This window comes from Clytia hemisphaerica, unplaced genomic scaffold (assembly GCF_902728285.1).
Source record: "Clytia hemisphaerica strain Z4C2 unplaced genomic scaffold, Clytia hemisphaerica genome assembly, whole genome shotgun sequence".
NCBI lineage: Eukaryota > Metazoa > Cnidaria > Hydrozoa > Leptothecata > Clytiidae > Clytia > Clytia hemisphaerica.
In genome coordinates this window covers 335,432-347,968 of record NW_027104189.1, presented here as the reverse complement: position 1 = coordinate 347,968, position 12,537 = coordinate 335,432, and the positions used below count along the sequence as shown (strand labels likewise).

The window sequence follows — 12,537 nt, the reverse complement described above, 5'->3', positions numbered from 1 at the left end:
CATTTTTTATGCTATAAAATGTCTCTGTCTTTCTTCCGATCGACAAATTGACAATATTTCTCTACTAATCGATCCTAGCACACTACCAACGATACGTCATTCTTAAAGCCTAGAACATTTAATTTCCCCTTTACATGTCTTTTTTATAAGCATATAAAATCCGAAAACAGGCTCAGAGATGCTTAGGTCGAAAGCTTAATAAGGCTGAAAAAATGCTTGAGGGATGCTTATATCCTAATACTTGTTACTGCTTATATTAGCTATATATGAATATAATATACTACTATAATACTGCTTATATCCATACTACAAAGTAGCTTATACTTTTTTCATAGGCTCGAGGTAATGTTAGCATATGCTTAGTTTTTCCCCATATCTGAGCCTAGATATGCTTACAAGTGCAATGCTTATAAAAAAGCATGTATTTAGATTCTCAGATTGAGACAATATATCTTCATTAGCTCAATAGTGATTAAAGATAATCTCTGTTCTTGATTGTTCAACTTGATTATAAAACAAAATTGATTTTAATTGAATGTTTTTTTTAATTGAGCTTTTTGTGAGAGTGTTGTGTGCATGTTAAGTATGCGAGATCCTAGCAGTTTTCTTTAGTAGTCATAGAAAAATGAGTAATTTTGCTTAGATAGAGCTTTTGGCACACAGTAAGAGTTACTGTGGGGAATCTTAAAACTTAATATTGAGGCCAAGCCGTTAGATCAGAATGTCACAAGAGGAAACCTTTATCTAACCATAAACATATAATCGACTGGACGTCTATCTTCTATCGTCTTTGAAGCCAGCTTCGTTGCCGCCTATATTTCAAAATTGGTATAAAAATTCCCAATGTCGAGATAGAGCCTGTGTCATAAGAAAATCGTAATGATTCCATACTTTTGAGTCCAAATTTAGAAATATTAGTCGGGGTTTTGACAAGCTGACGATGATTTCGCCTCTGTTATCTTTGTTACGATATATATAAAAGATCGACCTGAGTTGAGTTGAGTAGAACGACAGAGACTTTTGTGAGACAATGTTGGCAAGGTATTCCCAAGAGGTATACCCCTGTATATCATCAAGATTTATTGTTTCATTTTATGTTATTAACGAAGCGGCAACGAAGCTAGCAGTTCTTTCTACAAAAATACAAAGGAGATGGATATGCAGTCGTTTGTATGTTCATGGTCTAACCAAGGGTGTATTCACACTGAAAGTTTCAAGCTAACAGCCTTAATGTGTTTAAATCATAAAAATGTTTTGTTGGAAAACGAGGAAAGTCTAGAAAACAATTTTTACTACTTCTTGCTGATGTACAGGGTGTCCCGAAAAAAAGTATCGAGTTCGAACATGATTCTGAGTAGAAGGTTGTTGCGTGTGTTTAACAAAATGTAAAAGATAATATATACCAACACAATAATTGTTTTTACAACAGTCATTATGATTAAAAAGAATTAACTTTCTTTACAATATTCATGACGTTAAAGTTATTGGGAATTTTTTTTTAAAGTTATTCATAAAAGATGTCTCATGACAATTAATATGACACAAAGAGAAACTACCCACGCTCATGTCGCGTGGAGATCGGCCTTTAATCTTGTGATTCAGGTGACATTTTTCTGAACAGATTCGTCAATAAAAGAAGTTAGGGACGAGGTGGAATTTTTACAAGCTCTTATTTGATTTGGTTGGTCGTTAATCAGTAATAAAACAGTTTTGTTACTTTTTCTAAAGAACACGTCATTTTTATGACTTCAAAAGACCAATTATTAAAGTATCTTATAAAAACTCCATCTCATCTGAAAAGATGACCTTACCAGTGTCTTCCGTCGCCCTAGCGCCATCAGTTGGATCAGATGCTATAGGGGCGGGTGGCGTCAGAGAAATCTCGTTGACGGTCAGATTTGTGCTTTCCGCCAGGGCGCCTGTTTGTGCGAGGGCGATGAATTGGGTTGATAAGGCGTTGAGCTCTTTTACCGAATCACCTAAGAAGATAAGAAAAGTCGAGAAATGGAAAAGGTTAGGAATGTGGTAGAACATATAAAAGGTTAAGTCGACAAAAAATGCACAAATAATCAAACTCATTTTGCCAAAAAAAATGCATTGCTGTCTTTTACAACTCAACATTGTGCACGGCATTTACGATAAGTTTGTCTAGGGCTTACTGAAAACAAAAATCAATAAAAGCAAACAAAAAATGTTGCTTCCTCGAATAGACCCTAGAAAGCCTGGAAAATGAAGGCTCTAGAAAAAATCACAGTAAAAACCATTAAAACTCGAGAAATCATTTTCCAAATTATCTATGTCTTTGAAGAATTAGATTTTCCAGATCTCTTGAAAAAGAATACAGTGACTCTCGCTAATTCGAACTTCTAGTATTAGAATGTTTCTATAATTCGAACTGATTCTCAGTTTCCAGGAGATACTGTGATAAAATCTCTAATTTGAATCTCTTTGTAATTCAAGCAAATACGTCTTTTCGTTCGAGTTCGAATTAGCGAGAGTATAAGTGAAGAATTACCATTAGTTGTGTTATCAATAGTTGAAGTTTCATTCAATTTTGTTGCTTCGTTGATTTCAAACTGAAACATGATAGTAAAAATGAAGAAAGCTACATTCGCATACAACCCCAATTCTTGATATTCATGATATGCACAACAGAATGGTTTCAAGTACCATGGCCCGCCTGTGGTAGTAAACTAAGCAAACAGCACACATGATAAATGAATCTATTCATGATATGCACCACTGGAGTCTTCTGGGAACTTTGAAAATCTTACACCCAATAACTTAAACAGTATAAATAGTGACGTATTAGGTGGTGCATATCATGAATAGATTCATTTACCATGTGTGCTGTTTGCTTAGTTTACTACCACAGACGGCCATGGTACTTGAAACCATTCTGTTTAATATCTAAAGAATAATGAAAAGAAGGAGTAAGTGGTAGGGATAGGTGGAAAGAGACGTCAAAAAGATTCTCCCATCAGACGGGATTGACATTTTCTAGCACTAAGCACTGTTTAGACTACGTTCACACGCTATGTTCCGTTTCGATCCGAAACGAAACGGTTCTGAAACACTGTGTGAACGTCAAAATTGGAAACGTCAGAAAGAAGATGTTACAAAGCAAAACGGATCGAAACGGTTTCGCTCCACTATTTTCATCAGAACGGAACTACTTCGTTTTCGTTGATCTGAGACCATGTTCACACGTTGCTGTTCTGTTTCGGTCCGGTATGATTTTTGTTACGGATCGAGTGTGTTCATATTGGTTTCAGAACGTTTCGGAGCGTGAAAACGGAGCAGTTCCGTTCCGTGAAAAAAGTGGAGCGAAACCGATTCGATCTGTTTTGCTTTGTAACGTCTTCTTTTTTGACGTTTCGAATTTTGACGTTCACACTTGTTTCGGAACGGAACGGAGCCGTAACGTCTGAACATGGTCTGAAACGTTCTAAAACCAATATGATACTTCCTATCCATAACAAATACCACACCGGAGTGATACGAAGCCGTAACGTCTGAAAATGGGCTTAGTCTGTAACAGCAGACGTGTAGTTGGCATATACTAGGACAAAATCAAATTCTTACCGTCAAAAAGTTCTGTTCATCATCGTCATCGACTGTGTCTCGGCGACGTCGGCTTCCTGACGCCGACACAACGTCCATGAAACGTATACGAGATTTGTCAATGCCAAGAAGAGCTGCAATGTTCTGCACAATTTGATCAGGGTTAAAGAACTCATCAACTGTCAAGGATTTTCGTTTGAATCCAATTTTAATCTGAATTAGAAAAAGAAAGTTGGAGGAAAAAATACTACGTCTCATTCTCAAATAGGTTCCTAGAAATATGCTTTTTTATGATATGAAAAGAAGCGCGTCTCTATGTTGACAAAGCAGAAAACAAAATTTTTGCTCGCAGGCCGCTGAAGAGGCATACTGGATAAGTGGGATGTGGGAATTCGGGCCTAACTGGGAGCCTAACCCGGGGGGGGGGCACTTAGGCAATATTGGGTACGGGATGTGCCGCTGGTCAGGGTCCCTTTTTTAGGCTCTGAAGATATCTGACAGGGTTCCAAATTTACTAACTTTCAAGATGTGTATCTGACAGGGTCAACTTTTGGTTGTTTGGACAATTTTTCAGGGTAAAAATTAGAAGATTTTTCAGTTTTTCGTTGTACTTTTAGTCATTTTTGCCACTTGTTAGGGTGGAAATCGGAAAAACTTTTAATTTTTCGTTCTGACGTTTTCATATCTGACAACTTTTCAAACTCCAGCAGCACGTTCCCGTCGGCCGTCAAGGTCAGTGCCCCCTCCCCCCGGAGAACCTAATTGGGAACCTAAGTTGTTTACTTATTAATAGAATTGAAATATATTTTTTCTTTAACCCTTTAAGTGCCACGGTCATTTTTTCTAAGTTTTTTAAAGAAAATCGCTAGTTCAAACTTTTTAAAGGCTTATATCTCCGGATTTAGAAGGAGTTAAAAGCTCGTTTATAGTCCGTTGGACAGCTTAGAGTCTGCTTTTTCTTTAAGGCGCACGATTTATGAAGGGTGGGGTGGCGTGTACAACTCGGTGTTTTTGAATTGGTATAGTGGAACCCACTTATCCAGTATGCCCGCTGCAGGGGGAAGAAGGTTGTTTTTTCTTTTGTTGCTGATTGAGCAAAGGCCAGGAAATATATAAGTGATGTCTTTCAACGGCGAGTCTCTTTCGGTCGAAGGTACTCAATAGTTTATTTGCCATTCATTTTAAGCAGAACAAAAAAATCCTACCTGTACAAAAGGCACTTCCACAAGATCGATGACGTCATCCCCCTTGACAACAACAAACAAAAGATTCTTCTTCAAATCAAACCAATTACTTCCAGACATCCCGGATACTTCCGGTTTGTACTGATCTGGTTTTCCATCTTCCGGTTCAAGATATTCGAGGTCGGGTCCATTATATTTAGCATTGGTTGGAGCAATAAAGACACTTTTCTTTATATTGGATGTTTTTTTGTAAACATCGATTCGGTTGGGCTTTGGGTAGTAAATTTCCACCAAAATACCTGAGGAAGATTAGAAATTCTGTTAAAGATAAGTGTATTTTTTTTGCAGAAACTGTTGCTGAAATAGTCTAAGTACGCTGAAATAGTTTTCAGATTGAAAAAAAAACTTTGTATTTATCTAGAAAAAATCTTTAAATTTGGAGATAACTGGGTTTATTCGTGATATGCACCACTGGAGAGCCATCCAAGAATTTTCAAAGATTTCCACCCAATTCTATTGTTTAAGTGACGTATTGGGTGAAAATTTTAAAAGTTCTTGGAAGACTCTCCAGTGCTGCATATCATGAATTGAGGTATAACAAGGGGTTGGTCTAAAAAGCAGGGTAGCCAATTAGGGTAGCCAATTGGGCTAGGTTGTGGGGTACCTAAATATTTTACAGACCAGAATAGAAATACCAAAAATGATGATTACAAAGATAAACAAAGATATAAATTACCACGTGTTAATGCACGAGGAGTAAGAAATAGAGCTTCGTTATAATAGAGCTATTTCAAAAGACTTTTTGTACCTATTATAAGCTGCCATATTTAAAAATTTTGAAAGGAATTAATTGTTTGAAACATCTAAACATAATATAAATTAAACAATAGATTCAATAACAAAGGATTTTTAAGATATGACAAGATTAGAGATCATATGGCCCAAAGGCGATTCCAAAGCTATTATCATCGAATTACAGCTTCACGGAAATAACAATTAAAAACATAAATAAAATCTAAATCTAAAATATTTAAAAAAGACTGTTTTGTATATATTTTTTATTCGGGTCTGTAAATTTTCAAACGAAGCCAAGAAGGAAGACAAAATGGCGCCAGGTCTCTTGAGAAGTAACAAAGTTCAATACCTTTGGAAAAAAGGCTATTGTGGCTGAAGTTCGAAAGGAATCTTAAATTTTATTACATGGAATCATTAACAAGATGTTGTATAGTTATTTCCTCATGAAAACAGGTTTCAGATTTCAAAAGTTTAGGCAAAAAGAGGTACCCCATAACCTAGCCCAATTGGCTACCCCATTGGCTACCCTGCTTTTTAGACCAACCCTATAACAAGTGATAAGTTGTTTGTTCAACTATTATAATTGTCTTCTTTCGAAGCGAAGCCTTTATTTAACGTTGGATTTACGTGTCGCAAACAGCGCTGAATACCAGGAGCTGGAAAGAAAGAAAAGGATAATTTATAACCTTCATTCTGAGCAGCATTCAGCATTTTCAAACGAGTTTTTTGTGGGTTGTATGATGTCATGTAAACTTCATAATGTTGTTGATCCACTATCATGGTGTAAAAGGTTGAGATACGCTCCTGGCAGGTGTAACCATGGCACCAGCCATGATCCTGTGGACCGTTCACCAGATCAATGAAACCTTGACTTGCCAGTGCTATTGGAGACAATCTGAAAAAAGACGTTATTGAATCAATTAAGATAAGACAACTTTGTCGATTATAGAAGATTTGATGATTTATGAAATTCTTGGAAATATGCCACTTAATAAGGTTGTGAAATGTAACAACACAAATGAGTAAAAATCAGACAGTCAATGATTCAGCGATGCTGTTTTCCAGCATTCATGAGCAATCTATCATCACTTTCTCTTGTACAAAATAAAACTGCCCGTTAGTTAGTGTGTAGAATGAAAGTCCTGTCACCAGTCGAATAGTTGTTGAGCTAAAATTAAGCACCCCTCAAAATATTGGTCAAACTTTTGCTCTCTCATTGAAAGCGGATATGTATACCTTCTAGTTTCCGTATCAGCGTCCAAACTCTCGATGATAAAGAATTTATAGGTTATATCTTGACACGTGTATGCACCCCAGTCTTCTTTCCACGTGCATTTCGAATCACCGTCCAATGAACGAACGATTCCTTTATCCGGGTATTTCGTGTTTGCATCGATACGTGATCCGTCACTTGGTCGAGTGAGCATCGCTTTGGGGATTCTGAAGTTTCCTGAAATTATCATAAGGACAGGTTGATGAACAGATTGAACAAATTCTCCTATCTTGTACGTTATAACAGTAGCATAAAGGTTCTCGGATAAAGTTTTTAGCGAGTTTAAGCTTACCTGGGATGGAGACGGTTAGCTTTCGATTTTTTTATCTTAGCCCTGATTGACTGAGGGTGGTCAGAATTGCGACTTATTCCTGTTCCACCGTTCAAATACATAAACTGGCTATTAATTTCATATGCGGGGTGTTTAAATTCATTGAAGGTCATTGATAATTTGACTGCGTGATAGTTAATAATATTTTTTTTGCAGTGAATTTACCTAGTCCCCATACTCTATCGCCAGAATAACCATTACCAGACCAACCAAATTCCGATTGGGAAATAACAGATTGGTGTGGTTGTCCGAAAAATGATCCGTCTTCATTTGAAATGAGGATTTTTCTTCTGGCATCACAATCCATATCAACGCAGTCTGATGGATTGATCCAACTCGTTGTCATTGCGTGGTGGAAGACCTGGTAATATGATGGAGACGAAAATACTATGTATACACTGACCTTTATACATCCCTGGACCAAGTTATACCCGTCATCTTTAATCGGAGAAGACGCCATTGCAATGTTAAAAATTAACGTCTAACGGCGCTACATCATCAAAAGTATTCGAGGAAAAGTAGATCTAACGCTCTTGATGAATATCCACCACTATTGAGTAGTGCCGTCATTAGGGTACCAATTTCAAAAAAACTCCGATCAAAGATTTTTGGTTGGTCAGGATTGAGTAGCTTGGTCCAGGGATATATAAAGGTCAATATACATGATATGCACCATTGCAATGTCTTCTGACATTACATCACAGACCCAATAGCTGATTGGTTGTAAGTGACGTAAAATCAGTCAACATGTCACTTTCAACCAATCAGCTGTCGGGTCCGTGGAAGACAGACAAAAAAAGCAAGGAGTGTCAAAAACACGCCTTTCATCATCAGTTGTGGCGTCCTGTTTTTCTATTGAACAAAAAAAAGAAGGAATTAACAAGAATATTTCACGCTTTCTATGCTTGTTTTTTTCTCTATTTCAAGAAGGCATCGAAATCAAAATTGCCTCTGAAATTTGCGCCCAGAAACTACGCAGTACTGTTTCTGTTATAGCCTGTACCAAAACGCTTCTTCGCTGATTGAAAAGATAATGCGAGATTCGGTTTGTTACAGTTAGGCCAACCTCGTCCCCGTGTATTCCAGGCTTTATTTACGTTACTGATGGACACCAGAGAATATTATATAATATATTATATATAATATCAATATCTAGCGCTATCAGCTGATGATATGCAGAGAACGAGGTTGCGGTTAAGCAACATACGTGTCTCAGACATTTTTTACACAAATCTCAAAATGTCTCTGCGGTGGAGCGTAGCTTTATTTAGCATTCAACTAAAGTAACGTTACATTCAACACATCGACCCAATGGTATCTTTCATTTTTTAAAAGAGCACTCCTATGCTTTTTTTTTCTCGGCGCTTTGTCCAAAAAAACTGGGACAAACTGAGACACAAAATCTCAATAACCGAAACAACCGGCACACGTTAAGATTTTTCAAAATATAAAAAATGTCCGTGGGTGGGTTGGTACAGACTACTTCGGTTACAACTTTTGCGGAAATTAGTGCTGCCTAGACAATAACAAATCCAATACTTATATTTTTATCAGTAAGTCAGAGGTTACCTTAGTTTTTTCGTCGACATTTTCCAGTATTGCATTACTGATATCAAACGGATGAATAATATCTCCATATTTAGGGTTCGTCATGATAATACGATTCAAATTGCCACCGCAGCCCGCCCCAAAAGAAGCGAAGGTGACATTATGGATGATTGTTCGCCCATTGATTGCTGGGTAGCTCATTGGATCTTCAAACGGTTTAGTGGGCGGTCCTATGGGTGGGCTGGATGAAAAGATTGGCGTCATGATACCAACATTGGCACCTGTGGAAATGATAGACATGATATCATTTTAATAAAAAATCATAAAAAACATTTCCAAATCTTGTCTTTACGGAATGAATCTAAAGAAATATACCCATAACACCAATAAAGGGGAAAATTCCCAACTAGTAGTTCACTTAGAAAATTCAACATCACCTGACATAGAAGACTGACCCTCTAACGTTCGTTAGAGGGTCAGTAATCGCGGGAAAATATATATGCGCAGAGTCAGGGCGCGAGGGCGGTTTACGGGAAAAAAGGGGCGGTTTGGAGTAAACACTGTAAACACCTCCGCCACTGTTTACTCCGCCCCACGCTAACCACCGTTTTCAAATTCATCCCGCCTCCTAAACTATTTCCTTTTTTAGTGATATTGTGTAGACAATACTAGTAGGATTCTTTACACCGAACAACAAAGTCCCCCAACATTTTTGAAAAACCTTTAACAAACTAATAATAAAAATCCAAAAAGATAGTGGAACCTTCATAACTCGAACACGCACGGGGAACAAAAAGTTTTATTCGAATTATTGAAATTTCGAATTATGGAGTAAGGTTTATCGGACATTGTTAACTGAATGGATTAATTCGAGATTAATTAATAAAACTTGTCCGAGTTAAGGAGACACTCTATTATATAGGTTCGAGTTGAAACAGTAAAACAGTTAAACTCACCACCGGGTGCTCTTGGCGATCTACGACCAGGATAGAAAGTCGAATGGTATGGTATTACACTGTCCAATACACAATCAAAATTATCTGACTGCCCGACAAACAAAGATTCCTTGATAGTGAATGTGTTATCTTTGAATTGATGTGATAAAGGATTTGGGCCCCACACGCCACCAAAAATACTGATTTTATTATCCACTAAAATGACATTTTTGATCTCAATGCTTTGTGTTGTCCATAGGTAGATACCGAAATCCAAGTTTTTCCAGATGAGAAAGTTCTCTGATTTGTAGCAATGTGAGGATGGTTTTTTTAGATGGATTCCGTGCAATGTTGAGTGGATCTGAGTAAGAGAAAAGAGATGTTTTTTGTTAGATTTAAGAATTCATGATTGCACCACTGCAATGACTTCACGAAATTATGAAACTTTTCTGCTTTTTTCCTGCTTTTCTTGCTTCTTTCCTGCTTTTTGATTTTATCAGAAGACTCTCCAGTGATGCATTGGATTAACAATTCAAGATATGCACCACTGCAAATGTCTTCTGACATTACATCACGGACCTAACAGCTGGTTGGTTGTAAGTAACGTAAAATCAGTAAATACATCACTTTCAACCAATCAGCTGTTGGGTCAGTGGAAGACATTGCAATGGTGCATATCATGAATGGATCATAAAAAGACTTTCAGACTTCTTCCGACCCGCTGTATCTTCCGTGGGACGCAGCTGCATTTATTTGGTTCGAAAGTGAAATAGGATTTTGAGACTTTTTTGAGAAAAAGCCCGCGAATTAGGCCTGGCAAAAAATTTTACGGCCAGTTACGGTCAAAGAACTGATGAAGTAGTTGTGTGGGTTAGGTGTGGTAAATCTTTACAGACAAATACAGACTCTGTATTTTTATCAATCATTGTAAATGGTGGGTAAGGAAATGATTATTATTTCTTGAAAATCAAAATTGAAAATTAGTATTATCAAAATTTAGGCTTGAATTCAAGCAAGGACATTTTATAGTGTAGCTATTCGATGATTCGAGTATAATACTTAATAAAGGGCAAGATTTATCATGATGTTCACGTTGAAAACATAAGTACTTTTCAAGGGCTACTAGTGTACTGACCTCGTTGTCATAGATACGATTTCCAGCATTGTTGTCATTACATTCGGTGCCGGCGTAAATGAGACCAATCTTTTCACTACCAGCAATGGAATTCCCAATGAAGGTCAAATTCGTTGTATGGTATAACATCACTGATGCTGGCCATTTCAAGTCAAACTGGTATGGTTCCGTCTAGTAAAGAGAAACATATTTGATTAAGTAGTTCAAATATTATAACGAGTTTATACGGCGGAATGACCGAAACGTCGTCCTCGGTCAATCAGAATCCGCAGGAAATAAACGAAAATTGGTAACAACATATTTTTTATGGCTGGGGATTTAAATTTTGTTGTTCTAAGTCAGAAAATGCAGCGGAGATGGGAAAAATAGCACAATACTTTGCAATGAGGATTGGTTTATTTAATTATTTTCAGTAGGGACAAAATTTGGAAGATAATTTTCCACTGGGGACGATAGTTTGGCCTATTTTTCCAGTGGGAGAGGGTTTCAGTTGGTCTGTGAGAAGGGAGTGTAGTAAACAGTAAGCCGTTGTCAGAACGTAACGGCCTCGCAGCCAGACTATGAGATACTTTCAGGAAGCTATTGGAAAAAACATCTATATATCAAAGCTTTTCATATTCCTTGTGTTACTCAAATAATGTGAAGAACCTTTTTGGAAAGTGTCGACGAATTCTTTACTGGACGAGCGCTTAAGCCCATAAGGTAAAACCATAGTCATTATAAAAACACTGGTCTGGAAGGCTTTTGTCTCTTTTTATTGTTACGTACCAAAATCGGTTTATTTTGCAAACTTTTTGATCATGTGATTAGAAAATAGACCAATCCCAAGAGGAGATTTTGGTAACGTGATCAAAAATATGCAAATCGCAACTTGTCTTTTGTTTGTAACAAAAGAAAATTGAACAAAAAGCTAAAACAATACATTGCCAGACGGGGGTTTTTTATAATGACTATGGTATAACATCTCTACCTTGTATGTTCCCTCTGCGATGGAGAGTGCGACCAAGTTATTGATCAGTTGGTGATCGACTCCTTCCACATCTACCAACTCATTGATTCCATGGTAAAAGACATTCTCCTCAACCTGCAAGTTATCTGTTCCGTACACACCCAAAGCTGTGTTGAAACCATTATTGAATGAACAACCTTTGACAAACGATGTTGTGTTATCCAAACGACCAACGTTCAAAAAGGCTAACGAGTATCTGGAAAGATAATAAGTGACATTCATGACGTAATGTTTTATTGTTTATACATTCAAAACTAGTGGCAAACATCCGGTCTTTTTTAGGCGCTTCAGTATCTCATGTCGTATTATATCACGAATAAGAGATATGTATTATAGCAGTTTGTACGATTGAAGTCAAGGAAATGAAATATAATCAGACCACTTGCATGGTTAAGCGTATCTGTGATATTTCATTGAAAACTAGAGTCATTGATAAAAAGGGAGACTTTAGCCGGTAGATTCGCTGGATTGTAGGATTGGGATTCAAGGATTCGGATTCGGATTCAGGATTCGTAAAAAGCTTTGTAAAAAAAAATTGAAAAAAGATATTAACTTCAAACCAAAAGATCTTAAAAGATTACATAACATAGAGCAGTTCTTGACAAAAATTGATGTAAAAATGGGCGTGGCCTTGACACTAATTAGGGAAATTCCCCTTTTTAGGATTCAAATTTCCAGCCCATTGCATACTTTGGCTAGTTCTCAGTCCCTTCGTTGTATTTGGATCAATTTCTAAACACCTGATCTTATGACCGGAAATGTC

The 12,537-nt window shown here is 37.1% G+C and overlaps 1 protein-coding gene across 1 annotated transcript in view; it reads right to left on the bottom strand.

Annotated features, from left to right (window-relative positions):
- LOC136815014 (uncharacterized) overlaps nt 1–11,996 on the bottom strand; it is a 34,341-nt gene extending 22,345 nt beyond the window's left edge. The window contains exons 1-11 of the mRNA XM_067071449.1: nt 11,736–11,996; nt 10,766–10,936; nt 9,652–9,991; nt 8,717–8,976; nt 7,313–7,508; nt 6,780–6,993; nt 6,230–6,438; nt 4,770–5,047; nt 3,586–3,777; nt 2,516–2,576; nt 1,812–1,979 (exon numbers count right to left, since the gene is read on the bottom strand). Coding sequence (XP_066927550.1) covers nt 1,812–1,979; nt 2,516–2,576; nt 3,586–3,777; nt 4,770–5,047; nt 6,230–6,438; nt 6,780–6,993; nt 7,313–7,508; nt 8,717–8,976; nt 9,652–9,991; nt 10,766–10,936; nt 11,736–11,996 — 2,350 coding nt within the window. The remainder of the gene's footprint in view (nt 1–1,811; nt 1,980–2,515; nt 2,577–3,585; nt 3,778–4,769; nt 5,048–6,229; nt 6,439–6,779; nt 6,994–7,312; nt 7,509–8,716; nt 8,977–9,651; nt 9,992–10,765; nt 10,937–11,735) is intronic.
- Nucleotides 11,997–12,537: the final 541 nt, after the last annotated feature.